This window comes from Eurytemora carolleeae, unplaced genomic scaffold, assembly GCF_000591075.1.
Source record: "Eurytemora carolleeae unplaced genomic scaffold, Eaff_2.0 scaffold81, whole genome shotgun sequence".
In the NCBI taxonomy this organism is placed as follows: domain Eukaryota; kingdom Metazoa; phylum Arthropoda; class Copepoda; order Calanoida; family Temoridae; genus Eurytemora; species Eurytemora carolleeae.
Window position 1 is genome coordinate 462390 of NW_019396041.1, and position 24877 is coordinate 487266.

General features: G+C 32.4%; 1 protein-coding gene across 1 annotated transcript; it reads right to left on the reverse strand.

The window, feature by feature from the left end:
* Positions 1-10: 10 nt before the first annotated feature.
* LOC111700878 (uncharacterized) lies at positions 11-24808 on the reverse strand. The gene is made up of 12 exons (XM_023471945.1): positions 24780-24808; positions 15475-15541; positions 14420-14501; positions 13465-13530; positions 11037-11100; positions 8031-8160; positions 7464-7519; positions 5786-5863; positions 4530-4588; positions 3747-3819; positions 1664-1781; positions 11-951 (listed from the first exon to the last, which is right to left on the reverse strand). Exons 2-12 carry the CDS (start codon positions 15527-15529, stop codon positions 878-880), a joined length of 855 nt encoding a protein of 284 aa, XP_023327713.1. The 5' UTR covers positions 15530-15541; positions 24780-24808; the 3' UTR covers positions 11-877.
* Between the last annotated feature and the right edge of the window lie 69 nt (positions 24809-24877).

Here is a 24877-nt window from a genome sequence, read left to right on the forward strand (position 1 = left end):
ATACTTCAGATTTGTTTAATTTTTACATTTATTTACATTCGTGAATATAAAATTGAGTAAGATAAAGCAGTTCGTGGCATTTATAAATTTTATATCTGTCCCAAAAAAAAGCTGAATAATTTTATCACCCTTGGAATTCAAAACATCCAATGGAACAATAAATTATAATAATATCCCGCCTTAGTATTAAATCCGGGGGATTATGGGTCGGTAATGTTTGTCAAATGGTGGTAAAATAATTCATTAAAAAAATCATCTAAATTGAAACTTCCGTATATCACTGTATAAAAAGGGGAGGAGGGGGGGGGCGAATAATTATGATCAATCGGTAAGTTTGGAACAGGGAAGGATATGGATATGGCTATGAACAGGAAAAGATATGGTTAGAAACAGGGAAGGATATGGTTAGGTACAGGGAAGGACATGGATATGGTTAGGAACAGGGAAAGATATGGTTAAGAACAGGAAAGGATATGGTTAGGAACAGGGAAGGATATGGTTATGAACAGGGAAGGATATGGTTAAGAACAGGAAAGGATATGGTTATGAACAGGAAATGATATGGTTAGGAACAGGAAAGGATACTGTTAGGAACAGGAAAGGATATGATTAGGAACAGGGAAGGATATGGATATGGTTAGGAACAGGGAAGGATATGGTTAGGAACAGGAAAGGATATGGTTAGAAACAGGAAAGGATATGGTTAGGAAAGGAAAGGATATAATCAGGAATAGGAAAGGATATGGTTACGAACAGGAAAGGATATGGTTAGGAACAGGGAAGGATATGGTTACGAACAGGAAAGGATATGGTTAGGGACCGAAACGTATATGATTGAATAGGAAACTATATGGGTCTGAACAATAAAGAATGAAAATTAAATCTTCAAAAAGATTGAATATAAAAATGCAGGAATCAGTAGAATACACCTTAGCTTCTCTCCACTGTTTGCTGAAATAGAAAAATTTGAAAAAATTGCGAAAAAATGATAATTTTTTAAATTTTGATTTTGCTCTGCTTACTTTGTTACGGACCAAAAAGTCATTCCATAATCTACAGGCATTACAGGGAACGCAAATTTCAAACCGTGACTTGGCCTAGACCTAACACTGAGTGTCAGGGTTGGAACTTATTCACGGTTTTGAACTTGCGTCCCTTGCAATCAGTCAATCCATAGGCAATAAGGGAGCCAAAGCTCTTTGATCAAGTTGTATTTGCCCGCAATGAATTTTAGGAGCAAGAAATATTTGCCGGATTATATTACAAGATTACATCTGTCCTTGAGACCAATATTTGCCGGATTATATTACAAGATTACATCTGTCCTTGAGATCAATATTTGCTGGATTATGTTACAAGATTACATCTGTCCTTGAGACCAATATTTGCTGGATTATGTAACAAGATTACATCTGTCCTTGTGACCAATATTTGCTGGATTATGTTACAAGATTACATCAGTCCTTGAGACCAATATTTGCTGGATTATGTTACAAGATTACATCTGTCCTTGAGACCATAACTAAATTTTAACAATTTTGAAAGTGCAAAACTGGAAACAAAAATTGAAATTGAAAAACTTTCATTTAAATCAATGCTGCAGAATTTTCCTCCAAAATTTAAAATAAAAAACTTGAGACAAAAATTTAAAATATAAAATTACCAATCCAGTATCCTTCGCTTGACTCTAGAACTTTATACTGTTCAATTGGTTGCTCTATATATATATTCTCTACACCACGGGCCCAGAATACTGCCTTAATCTCACCAATACAGGCAACCTGGAACATTAATCAGTTATCAGCCTTAATCTCACCAATACAAGCAACCTGGAACATTAATCAGTTATCAGCCTTAATCTCACCAATACAAGCAACCTGGAATATTAATCAGTTATCAGCCTTGATCTTACCAATACAAGCAACCTGGAATATAAATCAGTTATCAGCCTTGATCTTACCAATACAAGCAACCTGGAAAATTAATCAGTTATCAGCCTTGATCTTACCAAAACAAGCAACCTGGAATATTAATCAGTTATCAGCCTTGATCTTACCAATACAAGCAACCTGGAATATTAATCAGTTATAAGCCTTGATCTTACCAATACAAGCAACCTGGAACATTAATCAGTTATCAGCCTTGATCTTCCAATTTGAGCTACCTAGAACATTAATCAGTTATCAGCCTTGATCTCCTTATCAAGCAACCTGAAACATTAATCAGTTATCAGCCTTGATCACCCAATACAAGCAATCTGGAATATTAATCAGTTATCAGCCTTAATCTCTCAATCAAGCAACTTGGAACATTGATCAGTTGTCAGCCTTGATCTCCCAATACAAGCAACCTGGAACATTAATCAGTTGTTAGCCTTGATCTCACCAGTACAAGCAATCTGGAACATTAATCAGTTATCAGCCTCACAATACAAGCAATCTGGATCATTAATCAGTTATCAGCCTTGATCTCCTAATACAAGCAACCTGGAACATTAATCAGTTATCCGCTTTGATCTCCCAATACAAGCAACCTGGAACATTAATCAGTTATCAGCCTTGATCTCCCAAAACAAGCAACCTGGAACATTAATCAGTTATCAGCCTTGACCTCCCAATACAAGCAACCTGGAACATTAATCAGTTATCAGCCTCCCAATACAAGCAACCTGGAACGTTAATCAGTTATTAGCCTTGATCTCCTAAAACAAGCAACCTGGAACAGTAATTAGTTATCAGCCTTGATCTCCCAATACAAGCAACCTGGAACATTAATCAGCCTAGAAATCTGCCTTTACTCAGTGACAAATTCCAAATATGGAAATTCTCGAGTAATTTTGTGGAACGTTTATGAAAATTAACCTTTTTAAAAGTTCCCTTTAAGATAAAATCATTTTAAAAACGTTCAGCATCAGCTTGCAACTTCCCAAATTTTTATTCCCAAAAGTTCATATTTTCAAATATTAAAATGTTCATGTTTCCCAATGTTCATATTTCCGAACATTTCGAATGTTTATTTTCCCTTATGTTAATTGTTCATTTTGCCATTAACTTATATCAATGAAACAATTTACATTCTTGATTAATTAGCAAATTGATGAAATTTGTAGTTAGGACCAAAGTTAGAAGATTTATTGATTGTTACTTATCTAATATTAATTAATATCTTTGAAAATTAATAATTTGTTGTTTAAGGGAACCAAGAAAATATTTCCAAAATCTTATCATTTAAAAAAAATATTGTTCCTTTAAACTTTACTTCTTGTGTAATTTCCTTACATTTTTTAATCAGCGCCTTTCAACAAAAAGAGGAAAATGGCTGAATCTTTTTCTTCTGAAGGCTGAAGCAGCTCACATTAAGAAAGCAGCTTTGTATATAATGATACTGATCGATATTCAGAATGAGTTTTATCGATTGGAAAATTTACTGATTGATTTCTTCATTCATTGCTGATTGATTAATTGATTAATTGGTAGTTAATCGATTGATTGATTTATTCAGTCATTGCTGATTGATTGATTGATTAATTGATTGTTAATCGATTGATTGATTCATTTTCAGCCATTTCTTAACTCATTGATTTATTGATTAACTGATTTATTACATGATTGCTTGATTCCTCTGACGTAATTAATTTATTGATTGATCGATGTATTGGTTGATTGATTGATTGGTTGGTTGGTTGGTTGGTTGATTGATTGATTAATTGATTGATTTATTGATAGATTGATTGTTTATGATATTACCTTGAGTTTCCCCCAATGGAAATGGTTTGGACTAAGCCTAATCTGAAGACCTATCCTGCTCACATACAGTTTCCTAAGCGCCGGGTATTCAGATATTAACATCTCGTTTAGTGAAAGCATTTTAAAATTAAAGGAATTGAGTATTTGCCACAAACTCAAATTTTCTAAACCACATATCTTTGCAGCCTGATGGTGTAAACCTTTGATATTTCAAACCTATATTATTTGATAAATAGAGTTCATAGCACGAAATATTGGATTGCAATACATATGGATTAGAAAATCAGAGTTTGTGGCAAAGACTCCTTTACCAAAGTGAAGCTTTGTAGCATAGAAGTTATAACTAATCCTAAAATTGAATCTTACTTCAGCATTTTATATTGTCATCAAAAGTGATTAGTAACTCAACTGTAAGAAATGAAAAGTTACACATCTGTTAAAAGAGACAAAATTACCAGGGACCGAATAAAATGCATCGGAGAGATCACTGAACTACCTACAGCCGGTTCAAATCCTGAATCATGGAGATATTCATTTCCTCATGAACCTTCAACTTTGAATCGGTGACTCAGGATTTGAACCTCTCTCCAATTAATTAAATTGAGTTCCTGGATGAAAAAAAAACCAATCTTTTAATTTTAAAAAGTTAAAAGTCTTAAATAAGTTGTTCAATTACAAAGACAAAGTGAACGAATCCAAAATTCCTGGATTCTAAACTAAACTCCGGCAAAGTTTTTGGAAAAATTTTACAAGAATTTTGGACAAAACTGTATCTTGATATACCCTTCCCTCCCGTGCACAATCTGCTCGTTGAAGATGTAGTGCTGATCTGGAACCAGTTCCTGATCATAAACAAGCATTACATTCCAACCACAGAACAGGTAGCCATTGAAGGATCATTGACGCGGACCGCCCTGCCTATTTAGCTTGAAAGAATTTTACTAAACCAAGGTATTAATGCAAGGAAGGTTAATTGCAGTTGCGTATTCTCTGCGTACATATTGAAACCAGTTCTCTCTGGGCGGAATTTGTAAACAAGAATAGATGCATCAGTGTTCGTTAAGTATCCGATGAGGTTAAAAGCATTAAAAAGGTTAAAATTTAAGTGAATTATTAATAACTAACTAAAGGGCCCGGGCGTTGCCTGGGGAATTTTTTAAAATCGAATTTCGAAAAAAAAAATATTTTAGCCTATGTTACTCAAGGGTTCCCTTAACAAATTTCAGCTCATTCTGTCAAGCCGTTTTGCCAGCTATAGCAAAGAGATATATAAACATGTGTATTATAAAGCGATAAGCTTTATAATACAGATAGAATAAAAGTTGTCACTATTAATACAAAATATTTTGCTCTGTAACGAGGAAATGTTGAATTTAAACTTAACTTAGACTTATCACAATTGCGTCATATTGTTAAGGGAATATTTAAATTTTAATGATTATTTTTATTTTTATTGAAATCAAGTTGAATTATCTTTTTGTTGAGAGGTTATATAACACGTTCTGGGACTGATGATATTAGTTTTTAGAAGTTCTGATTTGACTTTGTAAAGATTTTGGTAATTTGCCAAATAAACAGAATACGTTAAAAGTAAAAATATCTTCTTCCTCAAAAGATTATTTTTATGTCTGTTTTTTTTAAATTCTTAATACTTTGTTTTTTTATTCATTTTAATTTTAATTTATTTATTAAGGAATCTTTTATAAACTTAAAAGGACTTATCACGGGACTCCTCTGTATCATGTTACCAGTATACTAACTACACAGCCATTAGTGGTAGTTCTGGTCACAAGATATGGACGGATTTATTATATTATCAAATATATCTATTAAAAATAAAAAAATATTGAATTCAAATAATAGGAGCAAACCTAAGTTTCTTAGGCTCCTCTGGGATATCAGTGTTTTCAGATTGGTTGCGTATTTACTAAATGTGATCCGTTTAAACCTACTATTTTTATACAACAATTTATATATATATAGATTTCCTTTAAGATAGAAAAATGATTTTTCAGTTTTGGTATTTTCAGGCATGTTACCTTATTTATTTCCCATTTCAAGTCTGCTGCGGGGTTTGAGGGCTCTGATGTACAGTTCAACTGAAGCATGTCACCAACCTATTTAATTACAAGTAGTTTAGTTGAAGATTGTATCCAACTTGATTAATTACAAATATAGTTTAGCTGGAGCATGTCTTAAACTTGATTAATTACAAATATACATGTACAGCTAGTTTAGCTGGAGTATGTCTCCAACTTGATTAATTACAAATACACATATACAGCTAGTTTAGCTGGAGCATGTCACTGACCTGATAATTTAAAATATCCAATACTTAAACAGCCAGTTCAGCTGAAGTATGTCAGAGCAAACTGACATGTACGAATTTTCGATCAAGATTTGCCATATCAACTCAAATGAAAGGGAGAACTCTCTATCCTTGTTTTTTTGGACACGCTGTTCATGTGGAATTTAACTTTAGAATGTTAGATGCATTGTCCCATGAGCCTGTCGTAGTTGGGATGATATACACGGGTTCAATAAACTACAGGGGGTCCCAATTTTTTATACAGCTTTAACGCGGTCATTTTTTGAAATTTTTTCAAACTGTCACCCTGAATTTCTTTTTTTGAATGTTTGAAGAATAATTTTAATCTATATTTGCTGCTATATGATGTTATATTGTTGAAACCTCGCCTAGGAATATAAATACTAAAGATATATGCCAGAAATTGAAATAAATTGTTAAATTCTCTTCCGAAATATGAAAAATTGTTGGAAAGGGGGGAAAGATTTAAAATATTTTATTCTGGAAAAAGAGAAATATTAGAATTTAATGAACAGCTCAAACAATTTATTCTATTTTTAAACTCCCCAAAACATAAAAAGAGTTTTAAGTCACTGCAAAAAAAAGATAAATGGAAGAAAAAAGAGAATTATAGTTTACAATTAATCTAAATAGAAGTTGAAAGCAAACCAATGTTTAAAGGGACTGTAAAGGAAAAATGAAAAGGGGTATAGGCTGAAACCTGAGAATCTCAGGGGTTGATTGAGACCTATAAATTATACCAAACGTATTTATGTAAGATTTGTGTAAGATTCGTAGCATTAAACAGATCATATTCAACAAATACGCAACCAATATCCCAGAGGAGCACGAGAAACTCAGGTTTGCTCCTATTATTATTTGAATTTAATGATTTTTCATTTTTAATAGATAAAATTTCAACCAATGGCAGTGCAGTATTATTGTCACATGTCTCCGTCTGTATCACGTGACCAGTATACTGTATTGCTATTGGAGGGAGTTCTGGTCACGTGATACGGTCGTATATCTTACATATATACGTTTCGATATAATTTTGACAGAGTTTAATGATAATTTAACGAGTCAGGAACATCAGAGAGAAGTCTTATAGGTCTCTATTAACCCCTGAGATTCTCAGATTTCATCCTATACCCCTTCATTTTTCATTTACAGTCCCTATAATAATTCTTATAAGAAAATGAAATATAGTGCGAGTATCTAATGTATCAACACAAATATAAAATTAGAATATGAATGAGCAATAAATAAAAGGGTTGATACTAAATCATAAAAACACAATAACATGAATAAATAAATACATTCAAATATGAATTATTATAAATTTGATGAACTAAGCATATCACGTGATTTAAAAAAATATTAATCCTATAGAAAAGTTTATAGATTACCTCGTACTGCTTTATTCCGTTGATCGTAGTAATTGTTGGAGCCTTCTTAGGAAGCTCTACACAAGATAAATTAATGCCAAACAGTTATTCAATTCAATGACTTTTTAATAAAATTAGAGCCAAAAGGCATATTTGATGACTAAATAAGGAAATTTAAAAAAAGGAAGAATTTTTTTCTTTATTGATTGGGACGAACCCCTGCCATATTCTTGCTCGGGTGTGTTGCATAGAATGTTAGAAATTGAAGAAAAGAAAAGCAATAACTTGAAAAAGCTGAGTTACGTGAGCCTTTTTTAAAATGTTTTGAAATCCACTGAGAATGTATTTGGAAACATGGTTTTCATGTCAATATTTTTCAAAAATAAAAGAATAAACTTTAATTTACGTTATTAGCCAAAGTATTTTTCGCAGTTATGTCTCCATCTCCTAACACCGTTATCCATAGCACTTAGAGTTTTTAAAATGTAAAAATATTAAATGGTCTTGAAAAAAAATTAAAAGTCCATATCTCACAAGGTTATACTTATCTCCAGACCATCATCTAGGGTTAACAGAATAATTTCTCACCTATAACGGTCATTTGTTCATACTTCTCATAAATCTCGAAATCTTTCGAAGTAATCTCGCATCTGTAGATTCCGCTCGACATAAAGTTTACTTTTCGTAAACGGATTTTAGACGGCTCACTCTCACCCATCTATACAAACATACAAAAAAATTAAGATTTTACCACAAACTCAATTTTCCTAATTCCTATATCATTGCAACCTGATGGTCAAAATCTTTGATATTTCAAAGTATTAATCTAACAGAATTTATAAATTGAATTAATAAAGGTCGGGTTGCAGAGGAACGGTATCAAAAAATCAGAGCGTGTGGCAAGAACTCAGTTCCGTTATAGAGAAATAATATTGCCTGTCTTTGTTTCATAAATGTATGTTACACTTAACTAAATTCACTTGAAGGGAGAAAGAAAGTTTAGTAATAGTAGTTTTAGTATATTACGATATATTTTCTTACTTCAAGACAGAGAGTTTTAGATTCTATTTTTCAACTGTTTTGATGATTCTTTGTTTTGCAAAGGTTTGAGTTTGTTGACCGGAAATAGAATTATGGATGGTTAGAAGAATGGAGGGAAAATATAACCGGAAATAGAATTGTGGATGTTAAGAAGAATGGAGGGAAAATATAACCGTAAATAGAATTATGGATGGTTAGAAGAATGGAGGGAAAGTATAACCGAAAATAGAATTATAGATGGTTAGAAGTAGGTAGGGAAAATATAACCGGAACTAGAATTATGGATGTTAAGAAGAATGGAGGGAAAATATAACCGGAAATAGAATTATAGATGGTTAGAAGAATGGATGGAAAATATAACCGGAAATAGAATTATGGATGGTTAGAAGAATGAAGGGAAAATATAACCGGAAATAGAATTATGGATGTTAAGAAGAATGGAGGTAAAATACAACCGGAAATAGAATTATGGATGGTTGGAAGAATGGAGGGAAATTATAACCGGAAATAGAATTATGGATGGTTAGAAGAATGGAGGGAAAATCTAACCGGAAATAGAATTATGGATGTTAAGAAGAATGGAGGTAAAATACAACCGGAAATAGAATTATGGATGGTTGGAAGAATGGAGGGAAAATATAACCGGAAATAGAATTATGGATGGTTAGAAGAATGGAGGGAAAATATAACCGGAAATAGAATTATGGATTTTCGAAGAATAGATGGAAAATATAACCGGAAATAGAATTATAGATGGTTAGAAGAATGGAGGGAAAATATAACCGGAAATAGAATTATGGATGTTAAGAAGAATGGAGGGAAAATCTAACCGGAAATAGAATTATGGATGTTAAGAAGAATGGAGGTAAAATACAACCGGAAAAATAATTATGGATGGTTGGAAGAATGGAGGGAAAATATAACCGGAAATAGAATTATGGATGATTAGAAGAATGGAGGGAAAATATGACCGGAAATAGAATTATGGATGTTTCGAAGAATAGATGGAAAATATAACCGGAAATAGAATTATAGATGGTTAGAAGTAGGGATGGAAAATAAAACCGAACTGAAAATGTTTATGAGTTTATATGTTGATATTTAGTTTTGATAATAGAAATATAGAATTTTTTCAACATATCGAGATCATGGTACTTGTAGATATCCGAGCCTAAAGTTGTTATGTCAACATTAATGAAAATTAAATTTTTAATTTCATGTTTAACGTTTTCTGAAACTATAATTTTCGTGCTTTTACTGAAATGCATAAACTACTAGTTATTTTTTTTTTGAATATTTTTTATTGAATATTTGCCAATGGAATAGAAACATTATATTTTGGATTATTCTCCGTGGTTTCACCAGACTAAAAGTTCTCAGTATTTTTAACTATTAGTTAAAAATGAAAACTAATTAGCTCAAATTAGAGCTCAAAATATGCCCTTATTAATTTCAATTAACATTTTCCATTATTTTATTCGAAGTAAAAATCTCTTGGACGCAAATTCTCAAACATTTTGAATTTATAAACAATAAAAATTAATAAATAAAAAAGTTTGTTTAAGAATTCTACATTATACTTCTGTGTAACGAAATATTTTTAATGAATGACTTTAGTTTGAGAAAGTCTAAAAAAGTTTTAGTCATTCATCATGCTTGTTCAAAAAATCCATAGTCAGAGTTCTTTATTTAGGTGCAGAATTTATTTCGATCTAAAGAAATAAATTGATGGAATATCATCTCGTCATATTCCAGAAAACTTGGTGCTTGATTTTATCAGTTGAGAAAGCGACCGAAATTTCTCTGTCAGGGACATAGAACTAATAGGATTGAATCGAATTTCAAAAATTTCTATTAGTGAGTGCAATTTTCTTGAATTTCCGAAAGTTTTAGCAAGGAAAATGACAAAGTAATTTGCCTTTTTTGATTAGTGAAAACAGAAACAGTCCCTCCACTCTCCACACACTCCCAGTCCCACACAATCCACACTCTCCCAACACTATTCACACTCCCCGCAGACTCCACATTCCCCACACTCTACACTCCCCATACAGTTCACACTCCCCATACAGTTCACACTCCCCACACACTCCACACTCCCCAAACACCCCAAACTCCCCACACATATAAAAGTAAAGGCATTTTACCGGAAAACAAATTGGGTGCGGACAGGAAGCGATCCAGGTAAGCGCGCTGCCGTAAAACCATGTTTATGCGTCTATTGCAGGATGGATCAAACGATAAATAAACCGTGTTTTTTTTACACAAAAAATGGTTTGAAGCTTTTGAAAATCGTGTTTTATTGATTTTATTAATCAACGTTTCGTAACAACTCGAATACAAACTATGTACATGAATATTCAAAATTGTGCCTGCACTGCAAAAACTGGGTTTGACGAGTGATATTCTATCAAAATAAATTAAAGGACAATAATTAGAAACATTAAACAACATTTGGCAATGTTAATAAGATGTGCCTGACCAGTGCATGAAATGTAAGGAGAAAGAGTAGAATATTTTCAGCAATTTTTACTGTTTTGGAAATATACTTACGTCGACTGTGATTCCCTTTACTGGAAAACTCTGTTCCTGTCTGTTGATATTCCAAGGTTCAAATCTAAATATTGAAAATTATTAATTTTGAAGTGATTGGTCATGTTTTATAAAAAGTGATATGCAGCATTTTAAAATACTGCATCTGTGTATTCTTGGAGGTTTACCCAGGGAGTAAGGAATAGAAGGGAGAGACAACTGACGCGGTTCGCCCTACCATATGATTATACATGCTTTGCAGACGGTACTCCATTTTATATCGAGCTGTTTGATTTTTTAGTAGGGCCCCACAGGAAAAATATGTATTGGCTCAATTTTCTTTCACCAGTTTCGCCAATACATATTTTTCCTGTAAGGGCCCTACTAAAGAAACCAAACAGCTCGATATAAAATGGAGTACCGTCTGCAAAGCATGTATAATCATATGGTAGGGCGAACCGTGTCAGTTGTCTCTCCCTTCTATTCCTTACTCCCTGGGTTTACCCTTTAAACATATATTGTTCTGCAAACCTTGAATATTTACGCGCGCACATACGAGCCTATATACACCCTTTTAACTTATAAATGTTGTTCAGTATGTACACGACCTAAAGTGAAGAAATAAATGTAAGTTTTATCTTTCTTTCCTTTAATTTTTTTTAAACCTTTCAGATATTTTTTAGTTTTTACACTTTCGGTGATATCATTTTTATTTAAAAGTAGCAAGTTCATTTTGCAATAATCTATCATCTGTATAATAAAGATCTTCGCTCATATATATTTGTTTGTATATTTGTTAGCTTTGGCTGGCAAAACGGCTGGACCGAATGGGTTGAAATTTGTTGAGGAAACCCATGAATGCCTGGGGAGTAACATAGGCTAAAAAAATTCTACATTCTTTCTATTGGAAAATCAAAAAAAAAATTCAATATTTTTTTAAAATCATTTCTTTCAAAATTTTTCTTTTTTTTGAAATAAAAAAAATCCACGGACAACGCTGGGCACTACATCTAGTAATCAAAAATCATTTTAGTAGTTGAGAAAACCCATGAATGCCTGGGGAGTAACATAGGCTAAAAAAATTTGACATTTTTTTCCTCAAAAATCAAAAAAAAATTTAATTGTTTTTTAAAATCATTTTTTCCAAAATCTTTTTTTCTCAAAATCAAAAAAAATTCCACGGACTAAGCAGGGTACTTCAGCTTGTAATCAAAAATAATTCTAGTATCCGTAACCATATCTTTACTAATGATTACTGGAAACCCGATTGTTAGAAACGGTGTTATCAGAAGGTGAAACTGTGTGTAATATGATAAGTTATGTTTTACAAAAGAAGTTTTCATTCAGAAAACTTTCCATAGAATCGAAAAAAAGAGTACATGAGGAGACCTAATGATGTATTTTCACCATGATATAAAGTTATATTGAAAAAAAAAGTTATTTAGATCATGCTGTAATCTTTAAAAATGAACCCTGGTCAGATTTCTAAACAATTCTTATCACAATCTGCAAACTTGAAAACTTGAATTGAAAACCATTAAGGAGACTGGTTACAACACTGCACCAGTATGTATGGAACATTACACCGTACAGTTTTAGAAATTCAACCCTTTACTGTAATTTTTCTTTAAAATCTTCATTTATCTTTGTTACTGAAAGGGAGTGTTCGCGAAAAATTAAAAGGGGGTATAATGCAATAAAAAGCGCTTTTGATGGCTACTAAACTTACTTCTATCTATTACAAACAAAAGTCATCGATTATTTTTCGACACATTCGTAAATAGTTGATATTTCATAATATTTTGTATTTTTCATGATCTGACAGTTACTATTGAAAACATTTATTCCTGTTTCGAAGCTTCTTGATAATGAAGACGACATTTTCATATTTTCCAGAAATGTTCGAAAATCCAGCGCCAGCGAAAATTATTTTTAAAAAAATCAAAAATAATATGAAATATTAACTATGTACGAATGCGTCGAAAAATAATCGATGACTGCTGTTTGTAATATCTGAATGATTTGGTGGGAATTAAATTGATTTGTTTACGATCCGAGTTGAATGTTGCATCTTTCCGAATTTGTATGGACGCTACGTTCTTCGGTGTGAGTCGTTTTTAACAATTTTCTCTTTATAGACGCAACAGCAGTAAGATTAGAAGCGATCAAAAGCGCTTTTTATCTCATTAAGCCTATAGCCCCTTTCATTTTTCGCGAACACTCCATTTTGTTTTAAATTTGATTTTTATCAATTGAAAAATATATCGAGTTAAATTGTATGTTTTATTATTCTCTAAGAATTAAGCTACGTAGAGAAAAGAATCCGTTTATAATTTTAAACAATATAGAAGAGAGTGGGTTCAATAAAACAAAAATTAGTGATATTTTCTCGAGAAAAAAACAAGCTGTTGAACCCTAGGTCAGGTTAGTTATAAACACAAAACAGTACCTGTAGAACTCCTGTTCATCCTTATACCACTTTAAACTGTACAGTGACATAGGTTTAGTTCGGTAACTAAAACATAATAGAAATAATTATATAATATTAGTAATAACTAGCTGTACAGTTAATACAGGGCACAGAAGCATTGGTTTAGTTGTTTAAATAAAAATAAAATGAAACAACTCGCTTTTTAGTGTTACTCTGTGTACAGAGGCCGTTCCTTTCCAACGAACTGATGAACAAGATCCGTCCCAAAAACGTACTTTGGGGGAAGATAGTTTGGCCGCTAGGGCTAATTATCTCACTCTATTTACTAGATAGATAATTAGACGTCAGCTGGTCAACCATTGTAGTGCTAAGAAGAAATGTACTTAGTGACATACAGGGTTACCCACAAACAATAATACTTCAGAGACGACTGTACATAATTCATTCAGCTACATCCAAGGTTCCCTGCAGATATAAACGTGTTACGTTCCTTTCCAAATTATAGAATATGCAATCAAAAGACCAAACATAAGGCTGAAACTCAAATTAAATCTTCAGGCCATTAAAATTTTAGAGTTTCATTCATTAAAGTCTCAACCTTTGTGGGTAACCCTACTTAATTCGGTTACTGGAACACATTGCAATTTTGTGGTCGCCGCAACTGGAAAAATTTATTGTTCTTAAACAGCGATAGAAAAGATTTTTAAGTTCCTTTAGTTCCTAGTTTCTACATACAGTGAAACCCATACAGTGGAACAGACGACTGTTAGACTCAAGTAATAACTTTAAATAGTCAAATGAACATGAAATTCACATTTGTGCAGTAAACACAGAGCGATTTCACTTAAAAACTGGTAACACTAATTGCCTTTTTTCAAATCTTGCACATTTTATTCAAAATGAACTATCCAGCCAAAAAGTCAATTTCCTTAACTTCATTAATATTTGGTTGAAATATTTAAATAACACTTACTTGCAAAGAAGTGTAGCATTATCCCCCCTTAGCTTGTAGGTTGGTACCACTACAGCATCCAGGCTTATACTACTGCTACATTCTAGAATAGTATAGGTTGCTACCACTACAGTATCCAGGCTTATACTACTGCTACATTCTAGAATAGTATAGGTTGCTACCACTACAGTATCCAGGCTTATACTACTGCTACATTCTAGAATAGTATAGGTTGCTACCCCTACAGCATCCAGGCTTATACTACTGCTACATTCTAGAATAGTGTAGGTTGCTACCACTACAGTATCCAGGCTTATACTACTGCTACATTCTAGAATAGTATAGGTTGCCTCCATTACACCATCTAGTCTTATACTCCTGCTACATTCTAGAAAAGTATAGGTTGCTACCACTACAGCATCCAAGCTTATACTACTGCTACATTCTAGAATAGTATAGGTTGCAACCACTACAGTATCCAGGCTTATACTACTGCTACATTCTAGAATAGTAAAGGTTGCTACCACTACAGTATCCAGGCTTATACTACTGCTACATTCTAGAATAGTATAGGTTGCTACCACTACAGCATCTAGGCTTATACTACTGCTACATTCTAGAATAGTATAGGTTGCTACCACTACAGTATCCAGGCTTATACTACTGCTACATTCTAGAATAGTATAGGTTGCTACCACTACAGTATCCAGGCTTATACTACTGCTACATTCTAGAATAGTTTAGGTTGCTACTACTAAAGCAGGTTTATACTGCTGCTACATTCTAGAATAGTGTAGGTTGCTACCACTACAGCATCTAGGCTAATACTACTGCTACATTCTAGAATAGTATTGGTTGCTACCACTACACTATCCAGGCTTATACTACTGTAAGTTGTGTTCTGAGAAGGGTCTATTGTGTTCTGTGTTCAGTGTTCTATGAGCAATGAAAATAGAGATACACTGCACTGTGTAATATGCACTGTTCAATTGTGAACTTTAAACTGTGTACTGTGAACTTTAAACTGTGTACTGTGAACTTAAAACTGTGTACTGTGAACTGTGTACTTCTATTACCTTTGAGAAGAATCTGGAAAAGACAAAGATGAAACAAGATTCGAACTTTTCCCATCTTTATATCATTCTGAAATGAAACATTTTAAATATTATCAGAAAAATTTCAGGGAAATTTTATCTGACAAAAGGAACAAAAAAAAGGTGTGAATCCTAGATTTAAGTATTTAATTTGTCGATACCACCTTAAACAAGTTTACAACCATAAGTTTATGGTTTTAATGGGTTAACAAATTTTCTTATTCTTGCTTTTAAGCGGAAATGGCAATAATTTTCTCACTTTAAAAAACTTTTATACTATGATAAAAAGCATTAGATGGTGAGTTACTCCCGATGTATTTCTTTTCTGCAAACGGACAGGGTTACCCACAAAGGATAAGACTGCAAAGACGACTTGAAATATTTAAAGGACGACGAATATGAGATAAAGGAAAAGTGCAAATTCCTATCTCTTGTCTCTGAAGTCTTATTCCATATAGGTAACACTGCACGTGTACAATAGATAAAGAAATTATACACATTAAACTTGAATCTATGATTTGTCTTATTTACAAAGTTTGACAGATTTTTTAAAGGTTAGTTTTACTATTGTTATGCAGAGTTGCCATGAAAACTATTTTATATTTTCTACAAACTTTTTATTTTATTTCATCGAAGCCTGTTGAATGCAAATAATTACTGAAGTAAATAATTAAGATCCCAATATAGTTTTATTATAACAATTATTCGTGTGAAAACGTCTAATTGTTAGTTGATAGTTTAAACCTGAAATAAACTATATAAACTATTGTCTATATTGATTGCAGAATAAAGATAATTGTTGTTCATGAAATAAGCTATATAAACTATTGTCTAATTATTAGTTGATAGTTTAAACCTTGTCTATATTGATTGCAGAATAAAGATAATTATTGTTCATGAAATATTTCCGATTAATTATAACTTTTCATTTCCGCCATTTATTGTTTTATCAACCAAACATGAAAATGTGGGACGAATTGCTTAACATATCTCCGGCTGTAAAGACCTGAATAAATCCTGTCATGTTAAAACCCTGATGAACCCTGTACTTTTAAGACCCGCATAAATTCTGTACTTTCAAGACCCGGACATATCCTGTACGGTAGTGTAAAGACCCGGACATATCCTGTACTGTAGTGTAAAGACCAGGACAAATCCTGCACTGTAGTGTAAAGACCAGGACATATCCTGTACTGTAGTGTAAAGACCAGGACATATCCTGCACTGTAGTGTAAAGACCAGGACATATCCTGTACTGTAGTGTAAAGACCCGGACATGTACTGTACTGGCAAGACACGGACATGTCCTGTACTGTCAAAACCTGGACATATCCTGTACTGTAGTGTAAAGACCCGGACATATTGTGTACTGGCAAGACCTGGACGTATCCTGTATTGTAGTGTAAAGACCCGGACATATTCTGTACTGTCTAAGCTCTGACATATCCAGTATATACGGGATATGTCATTGGATAATTTTATTTGTTAAAAGCATTGATTAAAATCAAGATTTTACACCAAACTATGATATTCGTCAAATTCTGCTTCAAGCATGAGTTGCACACCTACTTGTTTTATTTGTCACAAAGTTTGTGAAAAACAAAAGGATTTCTGAACTTGGAATCCTCCCTAATCATATTTTTCGAGAAAAGAAAGTTTTAAAAACATTTTTCTTCCATTAGCTTTTTCTATTGAAGAGCTTTATGAAGGAGACAGCAAAGACAGAAAAAGTCTGAACATTTTTTTTGGCTCTTGATGAAATATTTTCCCATTTGGCCCTGACTAAACCCTATATCTTTGCTACACAATGACGTAGACCTTAGATCAAAAATTTATTGTTTGAAATATCACAGGTTTACACCATCAGGTTGCGAGGAAATTTTAAGTTTGTGGCAAAGACTCAATTCCTTTTCTTATTTAGGGGCACAAATTCTTCATACAAACAGATGAATTTTCTCTAGATCATAAACTTTATAAAGGGGGAAATTCATTGTAAACCATTTTTATATATTCTTATTTTAATCGATATTTTGAAAAATGGTATTTCTAATTCACTTTTACTTTTGCTAAAAATAGTGTAGTATAGTAACACTAGCAAAACAGTTTTTGATTAATTATTAATTTGCCAAAAATCTAAAGTTCAATGATTAATATTTCAATATAGGTTGTTGTTTGCATTGAAATTCTTTTAAAACTGTTAAATGGTTTGAAATGAAAACATAAACCCTGAATATATTCAGGTTTATGTGAAGAATAATTTCAATACAAATCCCGGGAGCTTTTATTAACTATTTAACGAGGCACAGAGAATATATTTATTTTTCAAATTTCGAGCTGTAGCAGTTTTCATCTTTATCTTTTCTACTATCTACTTATCAACCATCCACTCATCTCTTTAATCTTTTATCAACCATCTTCCTATCTCTTCAATCTTCCATAAACTCTCTTCTCATTTCTTTAATCTTTAATCAACCATCTTTTCATCGCTTTAACATTCAAACAAAATCAACCATTTTCTTATCTCTTCAATCTTCTTAGTTCATTAATCTCCAATCAACCATCATCTCATTTTTCCATCTTTTATAAACTTCTTACCTCTTTAATCTTTAATAAACGATCTTCTTATCTCTTTAATCTTTAATAGACCATCTTGTATCAACAATCTTTTCCGCTTTCACATCTTGTGGACCATCTACTCATCTTTTCTTTCTTTTATCAACCATCTTCCCCTCTTCTCCATCTTTTATCAACCATCTTTTCATCCATCCTTTATCTAATTAACCATTTTGATCTCTTTTCCTTTGTTAGTCAACCATCTTCTCATCTATCTTTGATCAATCATCTTCTCATCCCTTCCAACTTGAACCAACCATCTTCGCATCTCTTTAATCTTTTATCAACCATCTTCTCATATATTCTATATTTGATCAACCATCTTCTCATCTCTTCCAACCATCTTCGCATTTCTTTAATCTTTAATCAACCATCTTCTTATCTCTTTAATCTTTAATTAACCATCTTCTCATCTATCCAATCTTTGATCAACCATCTTCTCATATCTTCTATCTTTCATCAACCATCTTCTAATCTCTTTCATGTTAAATCAACAACTTCGCATCTCTTTAATTTTTTATCAACCACCTTCTCATATCTTACATCCACTTTTTCTTATCTTATATTTGACAATAATTAAATGATGATGCGGATGAGGATGAGGATGAGGATGAGGATGAGGATGAGGATGAGGATGAGGATGAGGATGAGGATGAGGATGATAGGTCTATTCCTTCTCTCTCTTTTTCCTCACAGCACTATTGTAAAAGTTCAAGCTATACAAAAATTCATATTTAATTTGCATAATGCATCTCTAAAGTCACTCATAAATACCCCTGTATAGGCCTGGAACCCCCTCAAATGTAAAGAAAATCTTCTTGAAAACTGTTTTCTGTCTCGTAAATAATCCAGCAGTTGAAGTTCCTCTGGTTACTGCTTAACATTTAAATGACATTTCATGCATACACGAAGACACCACATTTCATTAAATATGTAATTCTATGGAGTGTTAAACACTGAATAAAAATGGATTTATTTCAAATAAATGCACAATATGTCCTTCGTTTTAGACTATGTGTTCAGTCCTCATCCTTTTCCGTTTTAGAACATTTGCGCACCAAAGAACGATTAAATTAAAAACATTTTACTAAAAATTGGAGAAAAATGACACTTCGACTGACTGGGTTTCAAGTATTAAAAGTTTACTTTTAACCCAGTGTGGAAAGCCAATATAAAGTTTGCTGGTATCTGTCAAAAACATGACAACATCCAATGTAAATATAATTAAAAGTAAAATAACCAAATGTTGACAGTGTGTCCAATAATATATATCCCGGAATAGAAAAATACAAAGAACGTCCATTATACGTTACTATATCTTTTTCTGTAGAACCAGAGATGAGAGAGTTACAGAGATAGATTAACACCTAAAATATGCGATATTTTCCACAGCATGTTCTATTGTGTACAAGTACTGTACAGTGTACATGACCAATCAGGGGACATCTGTATTCAGTGATATTTAAGGATCCTTTGAATAGGAAATGCAAAATCTTTGAAAATAGACAATATTCATAAACGTTATGTTTTATGTTTAGAATTGGAGTATTTCTTTAAAAGTTGTAAAACTTAACCCCTAAATGCAACAAGTGGCCGTCAGATGTCAGTCAAAAAACATTACATGGAACCGTAGTTTGGCGTGCCAGGACACTATAGGGCTGCTCAGCCTATCCAAGTAGAGTTTATGAGCAGTCTGTGTAGTCTGGTGCAGAACGCACCGAAAGCTTAGTTTAGGGTAAGTCGGCTTGTTTTTTAATCTAGCCAAGAAAACATTGAACAAAATTATATTAATGTATATAAAACTGTAAATCCAATCCATTTTAAAGAGATTAAATTGGATTACAGGGCGCCTCGCGCCCCTGTCCTGGCAACAATTTAAGTGTATAATGTTACTTTTCAAGCGGTCATTTTTTTGAAAATATTTATTGATAGGATTTATAAAATAAAACAATCAACATTTTTACAAGCAAAATTTAAACCGTTCATAAACCTTCCCTGTCGTCGTCCGAGTAGTAAATATAAGCTAATCGGTTCAGCCGTTTTGATGTTTATTGGACAAAGACAATAAATAGACTATATTTCATTGATATTTTCGGATGCAATGATTAAAATTATCAAAAACACCAATAAATTCACTAGAAAGCCGGGAGAGGTGTACACTGTACAGTCCGAGCCCAAAACTTAAAATAGGGTATCGTTATGAAAACCAGTTTTGAAACCCGGGTTTCAAGAATGGGGTTAGACAGTTTTGTGGATATCAATATTTTTGTTATGAAATATTTTTTTTATTTAGTTTCTTCACATTTTCCATTTTTGTCGAATCTCTTAAATCAAATCTACAAAATGTTAAGACCCCAAAAAGGAAACTCGGGAGTTTCGTTCAACGATACTCTTTTAAATTTCGGGCTCTGGGGTCTCAGGAACAGGTTTAAACGGTAAGATAGGTTTGTTGTAATCCTAAAGTCATTTATTTGTAACTTGAAATATTAAATAATTCTTAATTAACACGATATAAAACACAGAATATGAATTTATAAATTATAATATTCTGACTCTAAAGTTTAAACTTATTTTCCGGTTTTCTTCAGTTTTTAAGCTCATTATCAATAAAAGTTTTATTGCACAATTAGCAGGAAGTTTTTATTCCCTTCATTAATATCTGAATATCTTTACAATAATAAATACTTTATATTCATTTAATGGCATAAATTAATAACAATACAGATTTAGGGGTATTTCGTGCACTTTAACCAAGAGGCAGAAGCCCAAAGGAGTTACGAGCACGCTGCGTTGAATGAAAGGGAGAGAGCACGCGCGTAACTTCTTTGGGCTTCTGCCTCAGGATTATTGTGAACGAAAAACCTCTAAATCTTGAAAAGACGAAATCTAGTGTTATATCTATATCGTTATTAATCTATGTTTAATAGTCTATTTATTTTACTCAGATAAATGAGGTAAGTCAGGTAAAATAAATCTTAGAATGTGGGAAAATTCAATATTTTTCATTACTTAAACAAATTCTAAAAAAGATATTTCCAGTTTTTTTCGTTTTATATTTTCCTTCGAAAAAACCTAAGAGATTAATCAAGTTCGGTAATCAGGAATGAATATGCAAAGCTCAAAAATATTTTTAAATAAACATTTTTCACCAAGGAGACCATGAGAGGAGGGAATAAGTTGAATTTCTTGTGTTTATTAAAATTTCCGTATCTATTCCTTCTTTGTTGAAAATTTGAAATGAATATTTTGAACCCCCCTCCTCCCCCCCCCAAAAAAATACTTTCTATTCCGCATTATTAAAAAATAATTTCTGATCTAAAATAAAATCCAATACAATCTGTTCCAGAATAAAATCTGTTCCAGAACAAAATCTGTTCCAGAATACAATCTGTTCCAGAATAAAATCTGTTCCATAATAAAATCTGTTCCAGAATAAAATTTGTTCCAGAATACAATCTGTTCCACTATACAACCTGTTTCAGATTAAAATTTGTTCCACAATGCAATCAGTTTCACAATACAATCTGTTCCGCAATCCAATCTGTTCCGCAATACAATCTGTTCCGCAATCCAATCTGTTCCGCAATACAATCTGTTCCGCAATACAATCTGTTCCAGAATGCAATCTGTTCCAGAATACAATCAGTTCCAGAACAAAAATTGTTCCACAGTGCAATCAGTTCGGCAATACAATCTGTTCGGCAATACAATCTGTTCGGCAATACAATCTGTTCTGCAATACAATCTGTTCCAGAATAAAATATGTCCAAAAATACAATCTGTTCCGATATATACAATCTGTTCCAGAATAAACTTTGTTCCACAGTGCAATCAGTTTCCCAATACAATCTGTTCCAGAATTAAATCTGTTCCAGAATACAATCAGTTCCACAATACAATTTGTTCCGCAATACATTCAGTTCCAGAATACAATCTGTTCCAGAATACAATTCCAGAATAAAATCTGTTCCGTAATACAATCTGTTGAACATTACAATCTGGTTCGCTATAAAATCTGTTTCGCATTGCAATCTTTTCCACAAAAAATCTGTTCCACTTCTCAATACAATCTCTTCCACGATACAATCTCTTCCACGATACAATCTATTTTACAATACAATCTCTTCCACGATAGAATCTATTTTACAATAAATACAATCTTTTCCACGGTACAATCTATTTCACAATACAATCTATTCCATGATACAATCTATTTTACAATAAATAAAATCTCTTCCACGATACAGTCTGTTTTACAATACAATCTCTTCCACAACACAATCTATTTTACAATAAATACAATCTCTTCCACGATACAATCTATTTTACAATACAATTTCTTCCACAATGCAATCTATTTTACAATACAATCTCTTCCACGATACAATCTATTTTACAATACAATCTATTTTACAATACAATCTCTTCCACGATACAATCTATTTTACAATAAATAAAATCTCTTCCACGATACAATCTGTTTTACAGTACAATCTCTTCCACGATACAATCTATTTTACAATACGATCTCTTCCACGATACAATCTGTTTCACAATGTAGTATTAATATGTAGATGTTTTATTGCTAAAAATAATTCTTATTGGCTAATATATATATAGTAATGCTTATGTGTACCAGAGAAGGTGGTTAATCCAACGTAATTTTCTAACAAATTAATTTGTTTTTGATCAATCAGACAAATCTAGGAAATGTAAATCATGAATATACTAGCAGAGCTATACACATTCTCATTTATCAATTTTAATCTAAATACGATGGGGCCGCAAAATTTACAATGATTTAAAATAATTTCCGTTCCGAACATTCAGATTATATCCTTCTAGATTAAATAAAACTAATAGCATTGCCTAGCTCTCATAAAAAACTCCTTTGAGATTAAACTTTTTAAACAACAACAATTTAAAAGCACCGCACGTGGAACTTAGTGTTCCCTTCGTCCATCAGTCAAGCACAAAATTTGTTTAGAAAAACCATAATAAAAACGTAATGTACCTTTGGGTTTAATTAGAGTCAATACTGTTTAGAATTATCCCAACAAAGCTCTATAGATTGCCTTTCAAACTTTGAGTCAACACTTTAGTGTGAAACGGCCCACTAAGCTCGATCAACATTTAAACTAATCCCGTTATTTTATTTACAAGTTCTGACCTCTGAACTTTTAAATCAAATGAGCAATACAATTCTTTTTCTATCATGTGTCAAACTCTTATAGAGCACAAACCCTATACGTTTTATGGTAAAATTTTAAAGTTAAAAGTATCTTTTTTATTTATCTACTACCTTTGGGAACCCAGCTCGGTCTGGAAACTTTACTTCCTCTAAAAAATTCAATCCAATTTATAATTTTTAAACTAAGCTATGTACACTCCCGTGGTTCTAACGAGTACCCCAATCAAAATTTGAGGCAAATTAGAAAAAGGGTCATGGCTTAGGTTTGGTTAGATAATCCCTTTCTGATAGTTTTGAATAAACAAAAACATCGTTTAAATTAACTTACATAAAAACATAGTAACAATTTCTTTCATTTTTCAGCATCATATTACCACTCCTTTTTTATTCAAGATTTCAATATTTTTTGGTTCAAAAAGTTCACGGTTTTTAGGCTTTATCAAGTTAGTGAAATAGTTTTGATTTAATGTAGCAATTTTTTTCGTATAGACTCTCATATTCACTTTTCTAATCGAGCATTGATCGAAGAACGTAAAATATTAGAAAGTGCTGATATTGTAGAAATAAAACTTTTTAAATCTGCAAAACTCCAGAAGTTTTAAAACGTCGATATAAACTACAAGAAAAACTAAATTATTTTTTAAATTTTTGTTTTCAAATATATAAGCTGAGACTAAACTGCTCTTTTACTTGCAACCCGCCCTAGGCTTTTCCTAAACTAATAAAAACAACATCAGAAAATTCGGGGAAATCCAACTAAAACCAAGAAGTTGAAAAGTAAAAGAAAACCAAGAAGAAAACTTGGTTCAATTCTTATTTAATATTTTTTATAGGGACTGTAAGCGTAATTTCAAGTGACCCTCCAAGTAAAGATACGGTACCTCTAAAAGATTTGTCTGATCAAGTATGACCTAGAGGTTTTTCTTTCCTTAAACTGTTTATTTTTATTTGTTGTTTCTCTGCGAAAATTACTTGCGCATTTACTGTTTCTAAGAAGCAATGGAGAAATTAAACAAAAACACTTTTCAGGAAAACGACAATATCTTCCATATTTTTGATCAGATTAAGGTTTCAAGGTTAGCGTTGTAAATCGGACATTACTATCTTTGCATAAAGGGTCACTTAGAATTACGTTTACAGTCCCTTTAATTTGAAAAAACATTTTTGTATTTACCTTAATATAGTTAATAATATTAAATCAACATTTTTTTATGGAATTTTCAGTTGAAAAGGCTAAAACATGGACCAGTTAAATCTATTAATTTCCAGGACCCAACGGGTGCTAAGCCCCCCATGAAAAGAAAAAAAATTAAGCCTCCCTGAACAAATTCCTGAATACGCCCCTGCAAATATTACCAACTCAGGATTTCTAAAATAAGTCTATTTGTCCGGAGTCCTGTTATCTGTTGCTGTAGAACTGGTTTCTGTACGTAAACTGGCGGCAGTACTCATGGATCTCATGGTTTCCTTGATTCAAGTTTACCGAGATTGAATCCTCGAGGAGTGTTTGTACCCGGATCCCCCGGCCTCATTTCCCGGATATTTTCTTCTCATGCTTCGCGGATTTGACAGAGGCTGCGC

Excerpts from the sequence above, each read along its gene's own strand:
- LOC111700878 (XM_023471945.1), bottom strand. The coding sequence starts at position 15,529 with ATGGGAAAAGTTCGAATCTTGTTTCATCTTTGTCTTTTCCAGATTCTT. Across the intron at positions 13,531-14,419 it reads AATGCTACACTTCTTTGCAA|TTACCGAACTAAACCTATGT; the intron begins GTAAGTGTTATT and ends ATTATGTTTTAG. Across the intron at positions 1,782-3,746 it reads TCCATTGGGGGAAACTCAAG|GTTGCCTGTATTGGTGAGAT; the intron begins GTAATATCATAA and ends TTAATGTTCCAG.